Below are 26,761 nucleotides of genomic sequence, written 5' to 3' on the forward strand. Positions count from 1 at the left end.
TGCCCTTAGTAGGTCACGCCATGAGGGGTAAGCCACATATGGTGGCACAACTCCCCCCCTCCCCCCCCCCCCCCCTCGCGATTATCAAAAAAAAAAAATTTGCCCCCATGGTCCATGCCAATAGCTAGGCCATGTAGGGACCATGATCTGCATTCCTCCAAGTGAGTTGTTTGATCTGTAGGAACTGAGTTTGGCAATATGTCTTTAATCATCAAACTGGACCCACTTGTGCTGAGCCTTTTGATTTTGTTAGCATTGGACTGATGGGATTTACCCAGTCCTCTAGAAGTCTAGTTTTCCTCATGAAGGTTATAAAGACAAGAGAGACTGTGGCTAATCCATATGGTAGTAACGTAGCGACCAAGGTGAGCTCACTAGAGTTTGTTGTTGGCTTGTTGCTTAGCTACCTTAAATGGAAAAATTGAAATTGCAAAAGGGTGGTTTGGGAATCTTTGTGTTCAATGCAAAATTCTTGCTTCAAGGCTACATTCCATCCTTGGCTTGAGCTGGTGTAGAAGAATTATGCTATTTGATTTTGTGGTTAAGGGTTATGTGTTTGGTAATATCTAAAGAAAGAAGACTTTAGCCAAGGAGTGATAGCATAATTTAGATTCAAGGATTGTGATTAAGTATAGAACATGAAATTAAGATATTTGAGACTAAGTTGCTATAGTTATGGCAATCGTGTCTAAGAATTTCTATTATAAGAAAGGCTAGAGTATTTGTATTGATCCATTCATAATAAAGTGACTAAATTTTATGTTGATCATTAACCTACCGTAACTCTTATCTTTTGCAACAACATATGATTTGATATTAATGAACACTTGTTTCAAGAAGGGAGAATCGCACTCAATTACCTTAAGAGTGGGGCAAACGTTAGTCAAATAAATTTAATCTTTACTCGAAAAGTTGATAGAAGAGCAACAAGTTCAGTGGTTTGAAATAACCTCAAATGGGTCGAGTGCTAGGTTGCCCACTTGAAAATCTGACTAAACTGATCCATGCGATTGGTGGCGGATCTCACCCTTCACTCAGGTAATTGTGTCAAGTGCTAGGTCGAGTCCAAAACTAACTTGGCCTCACCCATGAACACCCTTAGTTAAGAGTTGTGAACAAACTTAAACTCCTTTAGTACAATATCAAAACAAACTTACAACCTACTAATTAAGCTTACATATCCTGTTAAAGAAAGAAAAAAAAAAGTTCAAGACTTCCATTTTCAACTAATTTTTTGACTGAAAGATTTCAACTAATTAAGGCTATTAAACTATAAAAAAAAAGAAGCAAACAAACCTACTTCAAGAAAATAGTTAGCTCTATTTAAAAAATAAAAATAAAAAAGCAAGCAAACCAAAACGGATGCTGACGTGGCAGGACATAAGAGTAGTAGACCACACACACTGAAGTCTGAACTGAACTCTGCGTTCCGAAGAATCTTCCTCTCTAGCTGTTTGCTTTTGGGATTTAGATCTCTGATTCAAGTAAGAATCACTCACTCTTCTTTTTTTCTTTTTCGCATGTCATTTCAATTTGATATATATATATATATATATATATATATATTTTTTTTTTAAGGATTTGGCAAACTAAGTTGTTTCTGTTTGCTTGCCCCGAAAATTTTGGGAAATCAAATTCTAAGTCCGGAAAATAGTTTTCATTGTCAAACCCAGTTTTAATTTGATATCATATTGTGTGGGTTACTACTGATTTTTGGGTTAGCTTCATAGATATGCTATAAAATTGTAATACCCATTATCCAAAATTTGCTTAATTAAGTTTCTGTAGACACTTTTTTGTATAACATTTGTTTTTGAATAGAATAGCTTGTTATTGAATTTGTTTTGTTTTGTTTTTACTCATTAGCAATCCTATTTTTAGCTTGTTATATTATGTGGGTCAAGACTGGTTTTTGGGTTAGCTTCATAGATATGCTGTAAATTTTTGTACCCATCATCCACAATTTGGTTGATTGAGTTTTTGTAGACATTTATCTTGGGTATCTGTTTGTATATCATTGATTTTTGAATAGATGAACTTGTTGTTGAGTGGGGATGGCCTTGACATGATTTTATTTTGTTTTATTTTACTTTTTTTTTTTTGAGATTGGTTGTTATGAGGGGTGCAAAATGGTTTTCTGGCAGTGGATGAACACCATTCTTCGGGTGAAGATGGGGATATGATAGAGAGTTCTAATGGGAAGGATTTGGTTTCAACTGAAGGGAGTTCAGATATGGAGCCGTATGTGGGTATGGATTTTGAATCTGAGGAGGCTGCCAAGGTGTTCTATGATGCATACGCCACTCGCATGGGGTTCATCATGCGCGTTGATGCATTTCGGAGATCAATGCGTGATGGGAAAGTTGTTTGGCGTCGACTTGTGTGTAATAAAGAGGGTTTTCGTAAATTGAGGCCCAAAAGAAGTGAAAATAGGAAACCTCGGGCAATCACAAGGGAAGGTTGTAAGGCAATGATAGTGGTGAAGAAAGAGAAAACTGGGAAATGGGTTGTTACAAGATTTGTAAAGGAGCATAATCATCCATTGGTAGTTACACCTGCTAATGGTAGACGAAGTGTGCTTCTATCACAAACACCCGTGAGTGCTCAATTAACTCCTATACAAATAGTTGCCAATATGCTCTTTTCTTTTATAAAAGTTGCATTATCTACTAGTATAATGTGGATTTAAACCATTATATTCTTATACTGTTACAGTAGCATCATAGAAAATTTCAAGCAGTTATAACTTGGTTATCTAACAGAACATGGGGGTAGCTTTATGTTAGTTGAGTACCAAATTTTTTAGTTCTTAATAAGCTTAGATTTTATTCTAGCTTATGTTATTAGCCAAAAGCGTTGTAGCTCAATTAGTTGGCACCTCTTGGTGTGTCCGTGACATCCATGGTTCAAATTCCCCCTCCTCCGTTGTAATTATTGAATTATCCCCAAAAAAAAAATGTTGTTGAAATTTCTCCTTTGTAAAAAAAAATCCCAATAGAATTTGACGTTAGGTTTAGATGATCTGAAACTTTAACTTGTTGGCAAATTAGTTTTAGTTACACGATGCAGCTATGTTGGTAGATAATAAGGTCAATAAGATGGATTTGTTTGATTATATGTGCTTAGAAAGGTTATCCTTTCTGTGCTTTTGATCTCTTTGAGAAGCATTGAATCCTTGTCATGTATCTTTGTTATTGGATGATGCTACTTGTGAAATGGATATGTTAATGGTAGTTGTTCTCTAAAATAATAAATTTTCACTTTTTGTTAAGGTAAAAAGTTGTGGAGAGATGTTGCATTGTCAATATACTGCTTATGTTTGGAGTATAAATGAGAGAAAATTTGGTTCAAATCAGCATAATGTCTAGTACCCGCATCAAACAAATCAGTATAATGTCTAGTACCTACATCAATTCCCCTATGTGGGAGAGACTTGGTCTTTTTGAGTATAGCTATAGGTAGTACTCTAGTGTCAATTAGCATTGAGCAATCCTCCACCATCCAACCGCAAGGTCATTGGGTGGAGTTAAGGAGGGCACAGGCTTATGCATAAGTAATGGGTTCGGTTTTATTTCCTTTTCTTCTTCTTCTTCTTCTTCTTCTTCTTTTAAAAATGGGTTAGGATAGGGTAATGGGTTGGGTATTTAATGTGTCAAGGTTGATTGAGGGACTGATTTGGTCTGGGCTTGGGTGTTGTTTACCTTTCAAATGGGTTGATTTGAAGGCTTGTGGACACTGGGCCTTTGGATACGAATCATTCTTGTCTTTTTTTTTTTTTTTTGGGGTCACTCTTGGCTACAAGGTTGAAGTTCATCAGTGGTGAATGGAGGTTTCCTAGAGCCAACAGGGGAATGATGGGTTTGGTGGCAATGGTGGGGCTCACAGCAGGGGCTTGGGCTATGGATTTTGTAGATGGTGGCAGGATGGGTTCTTGATAGAGGTTTAGCTCTAGTTTTATTATGGAGCAAGTTGATAACTGTGGATTTTGTGCAATTTGAGTCATATTTTTAGGTGTTGGCTGACTGTGGGGTGAGAGTTTGTGGTGTTTTGATCACTGTGGGTGGTTGGATTTGGGCAGATCGGGTGATTTCAGGTTTGTGGGCATGGATGTGAATTGGTTAATATTGTTGGTGCCGGTGATGGTGTCTTGGATAATGGTGTGGAAAAACAAGATTGTGATGGATTGAGGTTTGCTCTGATACTAAATCTGATGCAGTACTGGTAGATACACAAATAGAAAATAAAGGGAAACAAGGGAAATGGGCACAAACTCTAGGCTTTAACTACCTAGGACTGCTTGGAATCACCACCAGGCTATAGAGGAAACTCAACTGAGTATTTTTTACCTATTGAATCATTCAAAATGCAACATCCCAAACATTTACTGGAACCTCTTTTAATAGGGTTTTCAAGCTTACATCAACAAGGAACATTATAATCATGCCATGAATACAATCCCATAAAATCCTCAATCAAAATAAAATCAAAATCATTCAAATTTCAAATAAGCACAAATTTGGTTTAAATCAGCATAATATTTGGTGTCCGCACTATGAAACCTCTTTTGTTCATAAATCATGTTCTTTTTTCTTTTTCTTTTTCTCTCTCTCTCTCTCTCTCTTTTTTCCTTGTTTCTGTACATCTTGAAATCTTTAACATTGTTAAAATGAAAAATTTTCTGATTACCAAACTATTATTTTCTTTAATGAAGGCCTTTTTGAAGCAGTATTAATGCTGTTTATGTTTAGATTTCTATAAAAGATAATGATATCTTTGAATGAGCATTAATTAGTCATCTACTGAATAAGATGCTCAAAGTTCTAGATGCTTGAAGAAAAGAAGGCATATATTCCTGTAATATTGGTCAATGTTGTTAAAAGCGCCTTGGTGCAAGTGTGCAGAGGGTGAAGCTCTAGGAGTGAAGCACTTTTGTTACCTGAATGAAGCACGTAAGGTGCACTGGGAAAATTCAAACTTTCAAAGTATATGAATCAATTACAATTAACCGTTGGATCATAAAATTAGTTATTGGATTATAAAGAACTCTATTCTTAGGCTGTGCTAACTACAAACAAAAATATTTCTTATTATATATATCAAAACCTACAGGATAAGATTTAGAAGAAAATAAAAGGTTGTTGGTTAGCAGATAACTCTTTGAAGTGATTTATTCGCAAACCTCAAGGGATTTTTTTTTTTGTTTTATTACCCAAAATATATTTCTATTTTATCTTTAAAATTAAATGTTATGAATATTTCTCTATACTTTAGATTATATTTAAAAAAATGTGCACTTTAATTGAATCAGGCATGCACCTGCACTGTGCATTTTCTGTCTAGGCTTTAGGAGGCATTTGCATTTAAATGCACCTGGAACTTTTAACAACACTGAGAATGGCTAGAAGTCAATGATTTCAAATTTGTAGATTCTGAAAGCTTGGAAAAGCTGTAGCTCACTCTTGAGATATTAATTTGTTTTGTGAAAAAGGTTAGCGAAGTCCCGCAGACCCTGGCTTCTCTAATTCACTAGATGACACTTGAACAATGAGGTGATTTTTTTTTTTGATAAGTAACAATGAGGTGATTTTTTATAGCAGTCAATCATTTAGCTCTTCCACTATATGAATAGAAGAGCAGGAAAATCAGTGGCATTATCTTTTCCAAGTCCCCTTACACGTAAGAAAATGTTAGTGCTTTGAATCTTTTAATTCACTATCATTATAAAAATTGTTGTCCTTGACAATTATGTTGGATATTTTTCCTGATAATTATTCCTAATAGATAATTGAAGAACAAAAATATTAATATTGTTTCCCTCTCTCTCTCTCTCTCTCTCTCCTCCAGCAAATGAATTCTGACCTTGAAATGGGTACCTTAATTGTTATGATTTCTTTGATTTGATAATTTGATTTTTCGAGCCATAAAAAATACATTATATTTTTGTTGGAAAAAAGCTTCTTTACATTTTACTATCAATATGTTTTTAGATTTGTTGATATTTCTTTCAGGATGAGAAAGATGTAAAAATTCGAGAATTGACTGCTGAGTTACAGCGAGAGCGAAAGCGATCTGCAGCTTTTCAAGAACAACTTGATATGGTTCTAAGAGATATGGAGGACCATTCACACCACCTATCTAGAAACATTGATGACATAGTTCAAAGTGTGAGGGAAATTGAATCAAAGAGGTTAGCCCTTTCACATAGCTAGTGGCTGCAGTAGATGTTCAATTTGATTTGTCTCTGTACAATTTCTTTGATTATGTATCATTTATTTTCAAGATATAAATTTTAGTTGTAGGTTTTTCCTTTTAGTCTGGCATTGTAGGTTGAACTCCTCTTATTGTATAATAAATAAGGCAAATAAAATTTGGTGAGGTGTTTAGCAAGTTGGTGCTGGTTTGTTTTTGTTTTTAATAACTCTAGTTGTAACATTTCCACAACTGTTGAGATGGCAAGTTGATAATGGTAGACACTAAAATGGTGTTAGTGGTGGATCGGTATGAGAATCAATAACGACTTACTAACTCAGTAGTTGTAAAAGATATTGTGTTTGTAGCATTACTCTTTTGTTTTTGGTTTAGGTTTAATAGGCAGGATTTGAACCTAAGCAATCTACTAGGCATGCAAACTAGTTAGGTATAGGAGTGTGAGCATCTATTGAATTTCTTGTTCCACTTCATGATCCCTGCAAACATAGAGTGAAAAAATTTACAGGACATCAAACATCAAGATGAAGTTAGAGCCAGAACTCCAATTTGAAAATTTCCAATTTAAGCTGTATTTTCACTCTCTTGGATGAATTCTATTGTGTTCATATTGTTAGGGATTGGAAGTCTCTGACTCATAAACGAGTTTTGCCTAAAAGGTAATACTTGTTGATCCAAACCTTAGGTACTAAAATCTTGTTAATCTTCCAATTATATAGTATTGTTATTTATCTTTCTGATATGCTAGTAAGGTTAGGCATTAATATACAATTCGATTTTGAATCCACAAATGTATTCTTGGTGCTTTGACTGAAATTGTCTTTAGCTTTATTTGTGGCATGGCTACTGAAAATGAAACCTTCATCATTTTTTCTATTGGGGTTTCTTAGTCATTTTGATTCAAATCTATGAATTTGTACCTGATTTATTGTATTTACCATTGAGTAAAAACTGAAATCGCACATTATGACTCCAAATAGTAAAACCAGCCATGTATAAATAACCAATACAATTTCAGGCCCCCAGCAGCGGTTTTTTTACAAAATAAGCATATTCAAGTTTCAACCAACCATCCTTGCTGAATGCGGGGCCTTCGATAAACTTTGCACTTTGCAGTTGGGTGCTTGCTCTTCCAATTCATGGCATAGCAGAAAAACTTTGATTAGCAAATTGGCCATTAGTAGATGCTTGATAATCATATTTAAAATCTAAATGGTTCCTTTTTTTTTAATTTTTTTTTTATCAATATATCTTATTACTTATCAAAAAAAAAAAAAAAAAAATTAAAATCTAAATGGCTGGCTGGTACTTTACATATTGTGGGGTCCAATAATTGACGGGCCAGGCCCACTTGCTGATGAAGGGTCCAGAGGCCTAAGCCGAAAAAGGTCATGGCCAGAGTTCAAGAATAGTATGGCCCAATTGGCCCGGAGAAGCAGCCGAGGACAGTGCAGTCCTCGGCTGACCCAAGAGCAAGGGCAGAAAGGTAAAGGGACATGCTTGAAGGGAAATCTAAAATATCTAAGAAGGGCTTCCTTTGCCATCTTCCCCATGCATATCTCTGCGCCTAACAGAGCCTTATCCATTAATTTTATCAACAACTCTCACGACTTAGGTCTGGGACTGATGGGACAAGCATCAGTCTTGAAAAGGTCAACCCTACACGTGGACGAAGGAAATTGAACGCATGCGAGTATAAAAGAAAAAATATGTAACCTAAAGGGGGGGCCTCCAGTCCCACTGAAAGAGAAAAGGGCTTCAGAGGCGAAAACACCTGAGCCATGCATAAATATCTTAACAAAAACCACCGCCGGGTAAACACGACTTAGCCTTTCGATCCCACTCTCTACAAATAATATTGTATGGGCCCATTCACATCCTGACCCAACAACCGTTATGGTTCATTTTGGAACGTGACCCTACAATTGGCGTCGTCTGTGGGAAGGCTTGCGCGTTAGCTCGAGCGGTGGTGAAGTTGAGCTTCTGTCGAACAAAGGACTACGAGGGTGCCTTTATCACCGACGACACATTGTTGTTATTCCAACATAAGCTCCCACTAGGGGCTACGTTCCACGGTGTCAATGACATGGGCACGCCTAGGGGCTTCAAACATCAGGCCAGCTTCCCCCACCCTATTCGAGGAGCTAAACCTTCGGAAGATGAGCAAATAAAAAGAAGAATACAAGTTTTGGACAGAACCAAGGCCTTGTATGGTCCTCGGACCCAAGCCTCTGGGGAAACCAACTACTTAAAAAGAAGAATACAAGTTTTGGACAGAACCAAGGCCTTGTATGGTCCTCGGACCCAAGCCTCTGGGGAAACCAACTACTTAAAAAGAAGAACACAAGTTTTGGACAGAACCAAGGCCTTGTATGGTCCTCGGACCCAAGCCTCTGGGGAAACCAACTACTTAAAAAGAAGAACACAAGTTTTGGACAGAACCAAGGCCTTGTATGGTCCTCGGACCCAAGCCTCTGGGGAAACCAACTACTTAAAAAGAAGAACACAAGTTTTGGACAGAACCAAGGCCTTGTATGGTCCTCGGACCCAAGCCTCTGGGGAAACCAACTACTTAAAAAGAAGAATACAAGTTTTGGACAGAACCAAGGCCCTGTATGGTCCTCGGACCCAAGCCTCTGGGGAAACCAACTACTTAAAAAGAAGAGTACAAGTTTTGGACAGAACCAAGGCCCTGTATGGTCCTCGGACCCAAGCCTCTGGGGAAACCAACTACTTAAAAAGAAGAATACAAGTTTTGGACAGAACCAAGGCCCTATATGGTCCATGGACCCAAGCCTCTGGGGAAACCAACTACTTAAAAAGACAACACAAGTTTTGGATAGAACCAAGGCCTTGTATGGTCCTCGGACCCAAGCCTCTAGGGAAACCAACTACTTATCAGGAAAAACTGTGTTACATGGACTTCCTAGTTTGCCATCGGATCCTCAAAGCTAAAGGGACCAGTATAGAATGGAGTAACGTGTTTCCAAAAGCATACCCGGAGCCATGCAATGCTCGGTCGCTCCTTCGGATGAATTATTTACAATTTGTCGTCCTCGGACAATATTCCCGCGCTTATTACAGGACGTTCAACCGTCATCTCGGTTAGTTTCCAAAGTTTAACTTACTATGAGTCATTATTATGCCTGATAGTGTTGATAGATTAGATCTAGTTGGATTGTGTTTCAAGAGTTCTTGCTTTAAATACTGCCGAAGAGAAACACACACATGGAGCACCCCAACTCACCAAGTAGTTTTATCAAAAGAACAGCATTCAAAACAAGTAAAGAAATCGCCATTTTTTACTAAAGCAAAGAGATAGTACAGTGTGCAATGAAAAGCTAGAATCAGTTTGTGTCAAAACTCACTACATAACCAAAAAGAAAGGAAGATACAAGAGAAAAAAGTAAAAGCCGAGGAAGTAGATCAGAGGAGAGGTTGGCTACAGCTCCAAGACCTTGTTCTTCCTCAATACTTTCACTTGCCCACAACTCAAACAGCAAAAGAGACCCAACTTGAGCTTGACACCACTGAAGGAAAGGTGCAGGGAGTTGGAAGTTGAGGGGCTTTCTCTAAATATTCGCCCGCCACAAGGCAGAGGCGCTGATGGCGGAGAATCTTTCTTCTGACACACCAAAGTTCTGGCATGAACAGAACCTGCTTCGGATTTTGACTAAAAGAGGGAGAGACGTCCTTTCCCCTCGACTGAAATGGAGCACTCTCTTGAACTTATGCTTCCTGTGCCCATACCTCACCATTTTTAGTCTCATAAGGGCACGACGCTTCCGTGGCTGAGAGATTTCCTTCTTCCCTACCCTCGCCTCAGACATATTGTGCTAAGGGAGGACAGCACTGAGTATCGGAGCTGTGATTTGGTAGAAAACTAAAGAATGGGTGCGAAGATGAAGTAATTTACTCTATCTCATTTATTTAAAGAGATAAAGGTGGTGGCATTTAATTCATGCAGCGTCCCAAGGGACGCTACAGACAAGATGGCTTAGGCTCAATCTCCAACGCCACCTGCAACCAGGAGATTAAAGGAGTCTCTGGAAGGTGCACCTCGAACATCGGGATGCCAAAAAGTACCACGTAACCCAAAACTACGTAAATACCCTTTAAGTTGAGGGCCAAGTAAATTCGCGGCCCAGGACTGTTCTGCATGGGGGCCCAAGGGCAATGGCCCACACCGAGGAATAACCGTTGCCGAGGACAACTTTCTGCTCGGCACCTCGGGAAATACCTGAGGAAAGGGAGAAATTGAACTCAAAAAGTCTTGGACAGAACCTAGGGCTTGCATGGTCCTCGGACTCAAGCCTATGGGGAAACCAAGTAATGAGAACAAATCTAAGTCTTAGACGGAACCCAAGCGTTACGAAGTCCTCGGACTCAAGCTTTTTGGGAAATCAACTACTCGAATGGGGAAGGTTCTCGGTCAAATACTGTAAAAGGTTAAAGCCAGTGTGTTAAAAAGGCTGCGAAACGACCCAACTTTCACTAACCTAAGAAAATTGTTCATTTGGCGAGTGAAATGTCCTCGAATAGTTATTTCCTACAATATATCGAACACTTGGTCCTCATCCTGGCTAATTCCAAGGTGAGTTTCGTTCCTCACTGGTCGGCTTTGCTATGTTAAATAATTTTATTAAAGTTATGGTGACACCTTTTTTTATTAACAAACATTTTAACCTTAGTGACTATTGATTCAAATGCTATATTACGGTGCCGAGCGGCGTTGGTAAACTTGTAAAAGCATAAAAACATAACATACGAAATAAATGAATATCAACTTTTATTAATATGGAAAACTGTTACAACGTACAAAGAAGGGCTTGAACAAGCCTATACAAAAAATGAACTGTCAAAGTAACACTAGCATCCTGGCTAATTCCAAGATAAGTAAATAATCAGCTGCCTTTTAAACTCGCCTTCAAAGCTTTTCCAATATCTGCCTCAGTGCTACTCGTATCAGGAGACGAACCTTTTTAGAAAAAGATAAAGGAGAAGGAAGAAGAATTGGAACACATGGAAGCACTTCAGCAAACTCTTGTCACCGAAGAATGCTGAGGAAGAAGAAGATGGAGGACATGAGCAGAAGATGGAGGAGATGAATGAGGAAGATGGAGGACATGAGTAAGAGAAGGAGGAGAAGAAGAGGGAAGCAATGAAAAGAAAGTAAAAGAAGCAAAAGAGGGAGAAGGAAAAGCACCAGGATGGATCTGGTGGGGGAAAGAAGAAGAAAGAAAAGTAAAAGGTGGCGCCAGTGAACGAAGAGAGGAAGAAGCAGGGGCATTGAAACCCTGCCCCAGTCCTGACTCCTTGCACACCGGCACCACATTAGATATGCTCATGAGAGAGCGGGTGGTGATGATGCTGTGTGTCCTCGGCTCAGTCACGTCGAAGGTGCGACGTGACGAGTTCCTGCTTCGGATTTTGGCTAAAAGGTAGGCGGGATAAATCTTGAGTCTCCGCCATCCTTGCCCCGACCGAGCCATCTCGAGCTTGGTCAGAACACGGTGTTTTTGGAAGGGAGAAAGTTTCTTCATCACCTATGACTGTGGCGGACGTATTACGAGTCGATGTATAAGCAGAGGGTAAATGTGAATGCTGGGAGGAATCTAAGGATTTCAGTTTTCTGGGGGATTAAATGATTCACATATGAAAGAAACAACTCATGTCCACCCTCTTTATATAAGGGACGAAGAGGATGGCATTAAACGTGTTCTGATCTTTAAGGAAATCTGCCAGCAAGAATGCGACTGTTCCGTTCCCCCACGTTATCAGTAGCCATTGAATTTGAGAGTTCTCGTGAAGGAAAAACATTAAAGACCTACTTCGGGTAGCCAAACGGACAGAACGGATAAAGGCTAAATCAAAAAGGATATCTCGTAGATAGGAGCGTTTCCTGGGCATTCGGATAACTGCCAACGCCAGGGAAGGGTCGAATTAAATGAGCCGTAATAAAGGCTCGGAATTACCAAAACCCCCCTCTCCAACCAAGAGGCCAGACAGCAGGGTTTTGAGGGGCTATTGTGGGGTCCAATAATTGACGGGCCAGGCCCACTTGCTGATGAAGGGTCCAGAGGCCTAAGCCGAAAAAGGTCATGGCCAGAGTTCAAGAATAGTATGGCCCAATTGGCCCGGAGAAGCAGCCGAGGACAGTGCAGTCCTCGGCTGACCCAAGAGCAAGGGCAAAAAGGTAAAGGGACGTGCTTGAAGGGAAATCTAAAATATCTAAGAAGGGCTTCCTTTGCCATCTTCCCCATGCATATCTCTGCGCCTAACAGAGCCTTATCCATTAACTTTATCAACAACTCTCACGACTTAGGTCTGGGACTGATGGGACAAGCATCAGTCTTGAAAATGTCGACCCTACATGTGGACGAAGGAAATTGAACGCATGCGAGTATAAAAGAAAAAATATGTAACCTAAAGGGGGGGCCTCCAGTCCCACTGAAAGAGAAAAGGGCTTCAGAGGCGAAAACACCTGAGCCATACATAAATATCTTAACAAAAACCACCGCCGGGTAAACACGACTTAGCCTTTCGATCCCACTCTCTACAAATGATATTGTATGGGCCCATTCACATCCTGACCCAACAACCGTTATGGTTCATTTTGGAACGTGACCCTACACATATCTACATTGAAAATTTCAGATTGTATGACACCAAATGCATAACTTTTGATGATTACTAGGGTTTATACCTACAAATCTGCGCTTAATATTTTAAGGGTAATTCCAGATTAGTATATTCTGGCCATTCTTCGCTCTCCTCTTGTCTCTTTTATCTTCTTTCGTTCCAAACATACTAAAATCTATGATATTTTTAAAGGAAATGAATAAATAATTCTTTACCCTTTAATTGATAACATTCTAACTGATTGCATTTGCATTATCCTAGTAGAAGATTTATAAATACCAACTTTTAGCCATGACCACCATTATCAAAGCAATGTAAATAGTTGAGTCGGACCTTACTCAAGCTGTGAATTGCAATGTCCCTGTCCAAGCAGAAGTAGAGGCGATTTGAAAATGCAGTTTACATGGCTATACATTGCAACCTGGCCACGGTATGCATAGAGGGTGATTGCAAAACCTGTATTGAAGCCTTCTAGGGCTATCTTCATGTGTCATTGTTCCTTGGAGAATTGTAAGCATTATAGCTGAGATCAAAAGTTTAGTAAACTGTAATTATAATAGACCTATCTCTTTTGATTGGGTCCCTAGAGTTGCTAACAGGGCTGCCCATATATTGGCCCACTGGTCTTGGTTGAATAGCATTTTTGGTTTCTTTGGCCCAAGCTCAGCTCCTCTGAATCTTTTGGATGTAATTTTGGAAGATGTTGGTGTTGTTTCTCAACTCTCTTCTTAATAAAATTTTTCCATTCAGTCAAAAAAAAGAAGAAGATGCAAACTCAAAAAAGCCACCACCTGGATAACTCCAAATTAGTTTGATGATTGTGGCAACTAACTGGTTGGAGCATCATGCAAGAATCTTCTTTGAATCAAGACACAAAATTTGAAAGGGTGTCAAATATCATACCACAAAGAAGTGCTTTTCTCATCTCCAACTTTTAGATCTTTTAAGTGTAGTATTAAGATCTTCTTCAAGACTACAAACAATACTTCTTCTTGTCAGTAACAGACCATAAAACTCTCCTAATTTTCTTCCAATATATTGCTGAACTTGCCTAGGATGCATGGAATCGTTGCGGCAGAACACTTGTTACTAGCTGAATGAAACAGTCTTGTTTTATTTGTAATAAACCAGCTAAAGAAAAATATTTCTTGTTACTCCAAGAGAGCGAAGAAGAATAATGGGTAGTGAGAAATTGAATGATGAATCAATGAGTCATAATTAATCCCATTTTTTTAGAAAACATTCCAAGGGAATTGCAATCACAGTATTACTAACAATTAAGACTTGACCAGGACCTAGTTAAAGGAATCACATTCTAAAAAGAAGTGCCTTTAAGCATTGGGGATGTTGATAGAAAACATGGCGAGCATGTTACACCTTTTATTCGGTAGTCACTTTTTATCTCTCACAAAAAAAAAAAAAAAAAAAAAAGAAGAAAGAAAGGTAAATAAGCTCACAGTACATTAGTTGGTGGTAAACACTAGTTACTAGGTCTTCTAAAAAAAAATTATTGAACAAAAAAGATAGGAGCACCCAGTAAGATTGAATTTTATAATATAATTGATTTTTTGTTTTTATTAGTTTTTGCTATTTTCTAAATGCAGGTGAAAACTTGTTGAAGCCTCCTTAATGAGTGCACAAGGACACCCGTTAACATAAATCTATCTCAATTTAAGGTCACACCATTTTATGACCATCCAAATAACAACATACAACGTAGGAATCAATAAATTAGGGACAAGGATTTTCATTTCTCTTTGACTTTTTTTTTTTCAAAAATTTTTATATTATAAAAGTCATATTTTGGTGACTATTTTTATAATTTAAACTTATATCTTAACAAGTAACAAAAAAAAGTGTGTTTCTAGTGTTTCTTTACTAGCATAGGAATAAGGATAGTAGCTAAAGGAAAAGCTCTCTCTTTAAAATGCTTCTCCTCTCCATTCATGCAATCAATAAGGCTAAATAGCTTGCCGATTAGTTATTATATATGTCGAACTTGGACGTTGTAGGTTATATTGTGTATTGAGAATCTTTGCTAAGAAAGCAGTTGAATTCTGAAAATCAATTCTTAATTTAGGTGAGCCTCATGGGATTATTTGAATTGCACTGGCAAATCAAATACTTGAACTTCCAAAATTAGTGGTGACCATAAAGTCCTATTGCCTACTCAATAATTTGTAATAAAAAATAAAAATTTGGAAATGTACAAATCAGCCACGGTATTCTTGGCATACATGGTGCATGATGGACAAATCAAAATTTCCCAGAATCTGTACAAAATATAACATGCTTATTTATTTATCTTGCCTAATGCATAATAAATATTTTATAGTAGTATTTTTTTTATTGATAGGACTTAATGCATAATATTTGTTTTTGACTTGCTAATGCAAATGTAGACCCCAGAATAAAAATTCTCAGAAAATTCCTTACTCTCTTTCTCTGTAGTTTCAATAGGAAATAGAAAATAAAAATTCTAGTACCCAAAAAAATACATAATTTTTGCCGCAACTCTCCTTGTGGTTGATTGTGATTAGAGAGAGAAAAAAAAGGGTCCACGTGAAAGGGACAAGAAGCCAATCACAATCTGTCACATAAAAAAATTATGGCAAAATTTGTGAATTTATTTGTGGGAATAGAATAACTCAACAGAAAATTGATCTAACAATTTTTGTCCTTTCTCCTCGCAACCAATTTGAATCTAATAAAAACCAAAACTCCCAAATAACAATTAAAGGTTTTGATAAATTTTCAGATAAAATTATTATTGAAAAACATGTAGTCTTAAATAGAATTACAGCACTCAAAGGATAATTAAATGGATATAGATCATAAGCACTATATTTATCTGATCCAAATCTAACACTAACACACTCAAAAATCTTAATGATAAGGATAAACCCTTATTCAAAAGGGTAACAACTAAAAACAAAAGATAATTAACAGATAACAAAGGCTAAAGTGATTAGCAGAACTGTTGCATATCTATAACCACTTAGTGGACTTTAGAGAGCATACAGTTTGTATGGCCGTGAGTAGCAGAAAGATAATAGCAGCACAGGTAGAAGCAGCTCTCCAAGGAGTGCTAAAATATTGACGCCACAACGTTGCCCTCCATCTATGCCAAGGTTTCTTATAGAATGCATTCAAATCTTCACATATTTTCAAGTAATCAGAGTTCATATAATCCCATAAGATATTAGTGTTAAGATTGTTGACAGCTGATGCTGCTACGTTGCTGTCACCAAGGTAATTAACAAGGATTCCCTTATCACAAAGTACATCTACATCTTTGGAAGTATTGATAAGGAAATCCAAGATGACAAAGAAATCTGTAACATATGTGTCCCCTACATAATGGGATTGCTCTAATGCAATAATGTTTCGAATAAGACGTATTTTCTCATCATTTAACTTAATGCATGGGATTTCCAACACCCCATTCTTAAAATCGAAACATATGTCAAGAAAGCGTCTATCCCCTCTATAAAACCCCTTCTTCTCATCAAACTCGACTCCCTTAAACTTGACTCCTGCCTCATGTAGCTGGGTTGCAGAGTATGAAAGTTTAGCCCCTCCAGGTCTTCTAAACAGAAATTTGTCACCTACATAAAAGAATCTAAGCAGATCTGTGAAGTGTTCTATTTGCCCAAGAAAACGAGGGATCATCTTTTGAAAGTTGTAACATTGAAAGAATTCAAAAGCGAGTTCCTTTAAAGAATGGGGTTTTAACCTTAATTGAGCCGGAAAGTTTGCTTGCTCGAACAGCATCTCTAAAACAAAAAAGGGAAGCTGATTTTCAAGTAATACCAAGTCCAATTTCAAAATTGGAGGCATCCATTCCGCTATCATAGGATTGTTCCCCCATAAATCTGGGTTAGATTCTCTCAAGAAGTACTCAAGAATGAACATCCCATCCACCAGGATCATTGTCACAAAATCATCACTGCTTATGCTGGACAAAATAGTCTCTGCATAGTAAGAGCGAATTTCTTTTTCCCTCACTCTTATTGAGTGTACCAAATTCTGCAAGTTTATATTAGCCCGTTGAATGAAACACTCACAAAACCGTACTTTACAATTTTTCATGGTTTGTAATTTTGCATTGGAGCAGTGAATAGGGCCAATTGAAATAAGCAGAGGAGTGAAGGCTTGCTCATCCAGTTTGCGAAGGTGAACTGGAACACTGATCAAACCCAAACTCCTTATTGAGATATCTTGCTCCGCCGTTTTAAACATTGTTCTGATGTTATTTTCCAAATTTTCATCTCCATAAGCAGTTTCGTCTCCATAAGCAGTTGAAGAGCCTCCTATCTATCAAGATAAGTGCCACTAGGATCAAAAACACTAAGGTGATGACCCATGTAAAGTACAACACGCTGTAATTTGACTTCAAAGTTCATTCTATGGCACTATCTTCTAATATGTTAAAATGCACTGCTGTTATAAGAATAATGATCATTTTATATTTAATCGTTTATAAAATTTTAATTTAATCATCCTCAGTTCTCCCTCCAAATCCTAGTTGTCGCCATTATCTCCTCATCAAGCCACTCTTGTCTCCTTCTCACCAACTTAGTTCTCACTCCAAATTTTATTTAGGTAAATAATATCAATTTCTCATCTCTCTTTTTGTATGTCTCATTGATTTTTTTTTTTTTTTTTTTTTTTTTTTTTTTTTTTTTTTTTTTGTTATGGAAATTAACTGTTAAAATAAAATAAACCCAAATATTTATTATTCGAAACCCTAACCAACTAATTGACAACTTCGACCCACCCAATTGATGACTCGAAACATCGGGTCCGACTCGAATATTCAGTCAAAGACGGGTCCAAAACTTAGTCACCTGACCTAATCGAGTCGAGTTTGGATTAGACCCAAAATCGATTTGAACTGTCCCGTGGACAGCCCTACCTAACCATGCCCTGCCCTAACTTTTTAGTAACTGGAAAGTAGTCAGAATTTTTTGACACAAGTTTCCACTTCCCAAATCAACCGTTTAAATCAAAAGCAATATTCAAGATCCACGGTCACAAATTATGCTTTAGTGTTTTAGACTGCTTTTTCTTTAACATGACAGCTCTAGTCACAATCTCATATCAGAATGGCACAATTACCCAAATTTCAAATCAACCTTTAAAACTTAAAATTAAAATCAAGAACTAAAATCCCATGGTCACAATTATAGTTTACAAATCATTTTTTTTGATCTAATATGATATCACAATTCCAAATCCCACAGCCACAATCTAATTCCATGGTCACAAGAATTCTCTCTCCCTCTTTAACCTCTTCAGCTTACTCTTTAGTTCAATCTCACTTTCTCAAAGACTCAAACTCTCAGATCCTTAGTTCTCTCTTTGCCTCTCTCTACTCCAAACCATAGCAACTCACTACTCACTACAAACCTTAGCCGTCGCCCCTCTCTACGTACAATCAATATGGGTTGAAGGTTGAAGAAATCAACTTGGGTTGTTCTTGTTTTTCCTCCCCAGTCAGTTCTCCCTCCAAAGCCTAGTTGTCACCATTATCTCCTCCTTGCCAACTCAGTTCTCACTCCAAATTTTCTTTGGGTAAATAATATCGGTTTCTCATCTCTCTTTTTGTGTGTCTCATTGATTTTTTTTTTTTTTTTTTGGTTATGGAAATTAGCTGCTAAAATAAAATAAACCCAAATATTTATTATTTGAAACCCTAACTGACAACTCTGACCTGCCCAACCGATGACTAGAAACATCGGGTCCAACCCGAATATTCAGTCAAAGACGGGTCCAAAACTCAGTCACCCAACCTAATTGAGTCGAGTTCGGATTAGACCCAAAATCGATTTGAACTGTCCCGTGGACAGCCCTACCTAACCATGTCCTGCCCTAACTTTTTAGTAACTAGAAAGTAGTCAGAATTTTTTGACACAAGTTTCCACTTCCCAAATCAACCGTTTAAATCAAAAGCAATATTCAAGATCCACGGTCACAAATTATGCTTTAGTGTTTTAGACTGCTTTTTCTTTAACATGACAGCTCTAGTCACAATCTCATATCAGAATGGCACAATTACCCAAATTTCAAATCAACCTTTAAAACTTAAAATTAAAATCAAGAACTAGAATCCCATGGTCACAATTATAGTTTACAAATCACTGTTTTGATCTAATATGATATCACAATTCTAAATCCCACAGCCACAATCTAATTCCACAGTCACAAGAACTCTCTCTCTCTCTCTAACCTCTTCAGCTTACTCTTTAGTTCAATCTCACTTTCTCAAAGACTCAAACTCTTAGATCCTTAGTTCTCTCTTCACCTCTCTCTACTCCAAACCATAGCAGCTCACTACTCACTACAAACCTTAGCCGCCGCCCCTCTCTACCTACGATTAATATGGGTTGAAGGTTGAAGAAATCAACTTGTGTTGTTCTTGTTTTTCCTCCCCACTCAGTTCTCCTTCCAAAGCCTAGTTGTCACCATTATCTCCTCCTCAATCTACTATCGTCTCGTCACCAACTCAATTCTCACTTTAAATTTTCTTTGGGTAAATAATATCAGTTTCTCATCTCTCTTTTTGTATGTCTCATTGATTTTATTTGTTATGGAAATCAGTTGTTAAAATAAAATAAAACCAAGGATTTATTATTTGAAACCCTAACCAAGTAACCAACAACTCCAACCTACCCAACCGATGACCCAAAACATTGGGTCCGACCTGAATATTCGGTTGAATACAGGTCCAAAACTCAGTCACCCGACCTAATTAGATTGAGTTAGGATCAAACCCAAAATTGATCCGAATCGACCCGTGGACAGACCTAACCAAAGTGTGTAGTGCAAGTACTGTAGCACTAACTGACTCATTGGCTCTTTTTTATATATAGAGATATCCTACCCGTGGATAGTCTCCACTTTTTACATTTTATCTCTCTTTTTATCCCCGTCCACATGTTGTATGCTTTGAAATCTCAATTTACTTTTGTCCAATGTTGTGGATAGTGTTCTGTTCTGGCCAAAACGGCTGGAAAAATCTCGTACCAATATATGAACCGGAAAGGTAAGCCACCCTATTCCACCTTCAATGAAATTTCAGCCCACTTTGGACCGTTTCAATCAGTACCGACTGAAATTAAAGATTCGGCCGGAATGAGATTTGGGGTTTAAATTTTTTTCCTCAAACCTGAAAGAATTTTTCTGCCCCTGAAATACCCACCGTGGATCACGGTAGAAAATACCAGTAATATAGAGAAGGGAAACAATGGATCTAATGGTGGGGTAAATATAAAAGAAAAACAGAAGAAGAAAGAGACATGTTGGAAGGTGCTATTTACAAACACCAATCCATACTTATATACAAAAATACCAATTTGGCTCTTTACCCTTTTAAAACCAATTAAATTAGATTCATATTTTAAAAATAATTATAAAAAAATGACAGAAAATTCAGCAGATAATTGTTATATGGAAACAGCTTATGAAGATTTTTTAGTATAAAAAAGAGATGATTTTCGGCAAGATAAATAACGAGAAATTAAATAAATAGGTAGATAGACATGGAACTTAAATAAGGAGGAAATATGATATTATTAAAGCATACCTCAATTGACATATTGTTTGCGTAGCACTACTGCACTAGCAAGCAAGGGAGAGGTAGGAGTTCTGGACCGAGATGCGATTTGTGGAAAAAGTAACAAAAGAAAAAGCTAAGAGAGGGCTTTTGAGATTGTGAGATACTATAAAGTATAAAGACTCAACTATTCCGCCATTTATTCTCCGTGACCTTTCGACATTTTTTCTCCTGTTTTTTTGTATCAACTTCACACAGCCAGGACTTTGAACTCTGAAGGTTAGGTATAGCTGATATGGTCCACTTCTAATAACACCATGAAGGTTAGGTATAGTTTTTTGTTGAAATTTTTTACAGAAAGGGTACTTGTATCTTGAATAAGTGAGAAAAAAAAATGAGATTTTTTTTTTTTTGAAAAAAAGAAAGAAAGAAGAGATTTTAAAAACCTGTACAATTAAAAGTTAAATACTGTGCTTATAAGATAATGTATTGTTTACAGCTAACATTGTCCCCCTCTTTTTAATTTTAATTTTTAATAATTTGATAATTTGGAGTATTTGGATTTTGAATATATCAGTTAGAAGTAGTAAGAAGTGCTTACTAATTAAATTACATAACTCTTGATTTAATTTGAAAAAAAAAATAGTCTTATATTGATGATATGATTGAAAAATAGATACTTTAAAATAAAATTAAATTGCAAACTTTAAACTTAAAAGGAGGAAGTAGGCAAATAATTGATAATAGCAAAATAAATTAAGTTTTTTTCTTAATTTTTTTTTTTTTTTTTTTTTTTTTTTTAAGGGGGAGCGTAACTTGTTTTAATATGAAAACCTAACAATATCAACTAGGACAATAGGAAGTAAAGGTGGTGGAACATCCTCCATTTATACAACAAAATCTGAAATGCGTAAGGCATGTCGAGCTAAATTATGAGCAACCTTATTACCTTTTCTCTTAACATGAGAGTAATGTAATTGATTAAAAAGCTTAGCATTAAGCCTAATATCCTCAATTAACAAGCCATTTGAAGAAAAGAAAATAGTGTCATTGCAGAGGGCATTCACCAAGACTTGTGAATTGGACTAAAGGATAGCACAAGTATATCCCAGGTCCAAGGCAAATTGTAGTGTTGCTGATGCTGCCATTGCTTCAATCTCCAATGGGGTATAGGCCTAAGGTAATTGCTTAGAGAGTGAACCCAATACCAAGCCAAGGCTGTCTCGAATCACCACCCCAATGCCCATTATTCTTGTCAGCAATAATGGTAGGTACTCTTTTGCCAGTGAAGCAATCGAGTGTGGTCTAATGCTGGGTTTGTTCAATTGAATCTGATTCCATTGGTCCAAACTGACCATGCCATGACCAAGAATAACTCCAGGTAATGCTGGTTTGTGACGAGCCATGATAGAAGCTCCTTGAAGTCAATGAAGGTATTTGTTCAACGGCAATTCCAATGTGAGTTATCTTCCCATACCACATCCAGTTCGGTACAAGACCAGAGAGCATGGATTGTTGATTCAGGTGCAAGCTTACACCGGTCACAAACTGAATTGTCGATTATGGTTTGGTGCAACAAGTTTTCTTTAGTCGGCAATGAGTTTTGGCGGGCCCTCCATTTCAAAATTTTAATCTTGTTTGGAATCTGCAAAGATCAGATTCCTCGCCCAAGTGATCTATCCCTCTCCAATTGTTCTTCATTGATCTCAGCTTCCTCCTTAGCTTTCAAAAACCGGTATTCGAACTAACTTTTGTATGACCCGTTATGAGTGAAAGGCCAAAATAAGCTATCCTCTGCTTCTTGCTATAACAATGGTATTGTTTTGGCTAAATCTGTCTCTTCAGGAATAAAGATGCTATCAATCAATTCATGATTCCATTGTCTTGTTGTTTCGTCTATGAAAATATCAACCTTAGCACCTGCCATAAAATCAATAATAGGGGATAGAACCTGTGGTGATTTTTTCCTTGGTAGCCAAAAATTCTGCCAAATGCTCACTGATTTTCCATTCCCAATCCTCCATCGGCATCCTCTAAGCAACACATCTCTCCCATGTAATATGCTAGTCCAAGCGTGAAACCTGTATGTGAATTTTTAGCTTCCATTATTGAGCAAGTTAGGAAGAAGCGAGCTTTGAAGACTTTATAAAACAGTGAGTCTGAATTATGCAGATGCCTCCAAGCTTGTTTTGCCAATAAGGAATCATTGAATATGGCTATATCTCTAAATCCCATGCCTCTCTCCCCTTTAACTTTTGTTAGATCATCCCATCTCAACCAGTGAATCTTCCTTCATGTAATATGATGAAGAGTTGGATTGCATAAAATTCAATTCTTCAATATCCAAATTCTAGCTATTTTTTTTTTCCTTTCAAAGTGAATCTAAATATGGTATATCCATATTCCCCTTTTAAATCTGGAACTTGATTGTTCAAGATCTAGATTCTATTTATTCTCTCTCATATTATTCTATTATTATGGGAAAAATACCCTGACACACCCTAAACTTTGGGATTGTTGTCATGAAACCCCCATGAACTTTTAGTTCAGCCAATTTACGGTCTATTTGGATTGAAGGAGAGGGAGGGAGAGTAGAGTAAAATAAATTTATCACAAAATTAACTTATTTTTAACCAACTCTATTCTACTCCCCTCCACTCTCCCCTCACTCTCCCTCCTTCCCTCTTTTATCCAAACAGACTATTAGTCCTCCCAACTTCACACTTTAGCCAAATCACTACATCTGCTAGTCTCCGGTTAATAAACTAACCTTTAACTCATGTGTAAGGCATGAAAAAAGAAAAGGAAAAAAAAAGAAAAAAGAAAAAAATCTAGCCAGGCCCAATGAACCAATTGAGAGGAAAGAGAAACTTGTAGGACTCCGTTTTAAAAGAGAGAGAGAGAGAGAGGATCAAACGAAACCTACTGTCTGTGGTCTCGCCGGAGCTAATGTCCCTTTACCGATTGCACCACTCGTGATTTCAACTATGCAGTTCATTTTCTGTCGTTCAACTGCACAAAATCACTAGGTTCATGATAGTTTAAGGTTCTTTTAAATGACTGTTGTGGTGAGAAATCTTTGTTTCTTTTGCGTTGAAGTGACTATATTGGACTTCAAATTATTGCAGCATCATGGAGCTTCTTGTAGGTTATTATCTTAATATATATTATTTGATTTGCTTCAACAAGCCATTCAAATCTGGGACCTTAATAAATTTAAGCTTTTTAATGATTTCATAATTCGGTGATATAATTTTCTTTAGTTTCTAAATATGTATGTCTTGTTGTGAAAGGGATTACACTCTTTAGACTTTAAACCTTTGCAGTTCAAAGTCGGATAGTCATAGAATGCCTTTCAACGGAGAAATTGCTAAGATATGCAAGGATTTGGTGAGAGCACAGACGGCGGCGTGCTAGGCAGTGGGAAATAAACTTCGACTCTAGCTTCGGAGAAACCACAGACGACAGGTCTGGTTCGACCCCTCTTTCTCTATCTCTCTCAAAACAAAGTCCTAAGTTTCTTTTTCCTCTCATCGTTTCATCTGGGCCTGGTTTTGTTTGTTTGTTTGTTTGTTTGTTTGTTTTTTTTTTTTTTTTTTTTAACCGTTGTGCCTCAAACGGGTTGAACGGTAGTTTATTAACTGGAGACTAACGGATGGAGTGATTTGGCTAAAGTGTGAAGTTCAAGCATTAAATTGGCATAAATAAAGTTTAAGGGATGTCTTGGCAATAATTCCAAAGTTCAAGGGGGTGTTGAGCATTTTTCTCTATTATTATTACAAATGTTTTGACACAAATGTATATATAATTTATTTTTAATTAAATAGCTGAGAAAGGGCATTTGAAAATTGAAATCTAGAGAACTCCATTAAACAATCAAGAAATATTAGTTGAGTTACAAGACTCTTGAAAAGTTTTATGCATGATCCACTCTAGACCAAAACCTAAGGCTAAGAACCTCTATCATAAAAGGCCCTAAAATTTGAAGAAAGCTAGGGTTTTTTTTTTTTTTTTTTTTAAGTAATGTTAGGGACACAATTTTTCACAACTTCTATGATTAGATTAATGTTACTTTCTTATGAACTCACTATTAATACCATCTTTATTAGCACTTATTACAACTACTAATATGTTTTTTTTTTTTTTTTTTTCCTTTTTCTAAATGGATGCATTACTTATATAATTTTATACATATATATATATATATATATTTTTTTTTTTTTTGAGAAACAAACACACACACAAGTTTTTGCATAAACAAAATTTTCAAAATAAAAAATGGTAAAAAAATTGAAAAAAAATGTTAGCAAAATTTAAATAAAATAATTTAATTTGTAATTTTAAATCTCAAATGCATGAAAAATGGTTTTTAAATACAAAATTATAATCTAGAAAGTTAATTACAGTAAATGTTATTTAATTGATATTAAATATTTTAAAAAATAACTTGAATTGCCTTAGGCCTTAATCTAGATCAAGCCGCCTTAGTTTTATGTCATGTTACCCACCTCGTGTTTCACTTGTAAGCCATGTTAGCTACATCTATATAGGGTTGTTCAATTTGAACCAAACTTGCTTAACCTAAGCCCATTCGATCCTAAATTCAACCGATTGTAATAGATCTAGTGCAAAATGTTGAGACCTAATGATATTGGATTAAAAAAAAAAAAAAATCATACATTGAACCATAACAGCAAAAGTAACCTTGAATTAACCTTTTTTTTTTTTTTTTTTTTTTTATCGAATACCATTTGTCTTTGAACGCATTTAATATCAATGTGAATGCTCGATGCTCCTAGATTTCTCTTTGAACACATTAAATATCAATGTGAACGCTCTTAGATTTGGCTTTGAAGAAGTCCATCACTACAGGTTGATGTTAGTGTGGGAATGCAAGATAGTGGATGGGCGAAGAGGTCTAGTCTTAAGGTTCCAAGAAGTATGTCCGAGGACAAGTTTCACCTCGGTGTAACAAGGTAGAGGTCAAGAGGGTTGGCCTGCCATCAGAGGCAACGTTCTGGGTAATTCTGCTGGTAGGGATAAACATCAGGAAGGAATAAGGTAAGAGGAAAGTGAGAAATATCTAAGAGAAAGCTACTACCACCACATTAAATGCTCTGTAGCTAACTCTCTGACCGCATTAATGTGGAAGTGATGCCTGAGCAGTGATGTTCAACCTTACAATTACCACTAAAAGCTTCAGGAAGGTGTTGATGGGATAGGGACAAAAGCCAGCCATTTGATCTACACGTGGAGGGCTGAGATAGAGCAAAGAAGGGTAATATAAAGGAGAAGAAGCTCGTTATAGAGAAGGGAAGCATCTGATAATTGAATGAGAAAAACACTGTAGCACTAAGAACAGCAATTGTAATAAAGTCTAAGAGAAGTATATTCAAGAAGTACTCTTCTCGAACATTGCCGAGGAAGAATTTCTTTGCACAACACTTGTTTATTCATTGCCATTCTTTGTTTTCTTACCATCTTTAGCCCATTGGGGGTGTTGTCCACTTCCTTGAAGCCTAGGTTTTTAGCCCACTCTTTACAAATTCATTGTATTGGGTTCTTTGGGCCTTAATCCATTTAACTTTTGAGCTAAGGACACAAATCCCGCCCCTACAATTGGCGTCGTCTGTAGGGAAACTTGAGCTTTATTGAGTTCAATGTTTAACTATGATAGGTTCAGGGCCAAACCAAGAGGAATCCATTGGTTCCCAACGTCAGGATTAGTTCCTCAACCTTGAGCAAATGAGGGACCAGGAGGTTAGTGTGCATACCATGCATATTGGGGGAGGTCAATCTCGAGGTGGAAGTCACCTCTCTCATGAAAAGAATACTAGAAGCATGTAATTGGAGATTGACCATTTGCGAAGGAGGTTACGCCGCGAGTGACGCGGGGGAACCCCTTCAAGTTCTGGCCCTTCTTTTGATGACAATAGTGATGATAGCTACCGGCCCAGGTCTAGGACTCCTCTTAGTGAGTCCTTTTTGTGTGATAAGGATCACCATTATAGGCAGAGAGGGGAAAGTTCGCCTCACCAAGGTTTGGGCAATAATGCTATGGGCAGGGCTTTGAATCAGATTTCTAAGTCACCTTTTACTCGTAAGATTAAAGGAGGAAGAATTCCTCGGCGAGTTACTTAGCCAACATTCACCATGTACAATGGCAGAACGGACCCAGTGGAGCACGTTAGCCATTTCAACCAGAGAATGACTGTTCACTCCAAAAACAAAGCCTTGATGTGCAAAATGTTCCCATCCAGTCTGAGCCCTATGGCAATGAGATGGTTCGATGGTCTGAGAGAAAGTTATATTAGCTCCTTTAAGGAACTTACTAGGGCATTTAGGGCCCAATTT

At 37.1% G+C, this 26,761-nt stretch overlaps 2 protein-coding genes and 1 long non-coding RNA gene across 4 annotated transcripts in view; 1 reads left to right on the top strand and 2 right to left on the bottom strand.

The window, feature by feature from the left end:
* The first annotated feature begins 1,323 nt into the window (after nucleotides 1-1,323).
* The window catches only part of LOC126698900 (protein FAR1-RELATED SEQUENCE 5), a 98,033-nt gene continuing 72,595 nt past the window's right edge, over nucleotides 1,324-26,761 (top strand). Inside the window, exons 1-3 of one of the 2 annotated variants that reach the window (XR_007646632.1) lie at nucleotides 1,324-1,484; nucleotides 2,145-2,596; nucleotides 6,009-6,299. Coding sequence is in view for 1 of the 2 variants with exons in the window: in XM_050396407.1 (XP_050252364.1) it covers nucleotide 1,484; nucleotides 2,145-2,596; nucleotides 6,009-6,209 (654 nt within the window). In the remaining variant the exon portion in view is untranslated. Of the gene's footprint in view, nucleotides 1,485-2,144; nucleotides 2,597-6,008; nucleotides 6,388-26,761 lie in introns of those variants that run through there. The other variant, XM_050396407.1, reaches the window with a different exon arrangement.
* LOC126698901 (UPF0481 protein At3g47200-like) lies at nucleotides 15,591-20,722 on the bottom strand. Its single transcript, XM_050396408.1, has 2 exons — nucleotides 20,438-20,722; nucleotides 15,591-17,166 (listed from the first exon to the last, which is right to left on the bottom strand). The coding sequence occupies exons 1-2, from the start codon at nucleotides 20,447-20,449 to the stop codon at nucleotides 15,838-15,840; spliced, it is 1,341 nt and encodes a 446-aa protein (XP_050252365.1). The 5' UTR covers nucleotides 20,450-20,722; the 3' UTR covers nucleotides 15,591-15,837.
* LOC126698903 (uncharacterized) lies at nucleotides 17,255-20,430 on the bottom strand. Its single transcript, XR_007646634.1, has 2 exons — nucleotides 18,708-20,430; nucleotides 17,255-17,767 (listed from the first exon to the last, which is right to left on the bottom strand). It is a non-coding gene; the product is annotated as an uncharacterized LOC126698903 (long non-coding RNA).

Source organism: Quercus robur, chromosome 9 (assembly GCF_932294415.1).
Source record: "Quercus robur chromosome 9, dhQueRobu3.1, whole genome shotgun sequence".
NCBI classification, from domain to species: domain Eukaryota; kingdom Viridiplantae; phylum Streptophyta; class Magnoliopsida; order Fagales; family Fagaceae; genus Quercus; species Quercus robur.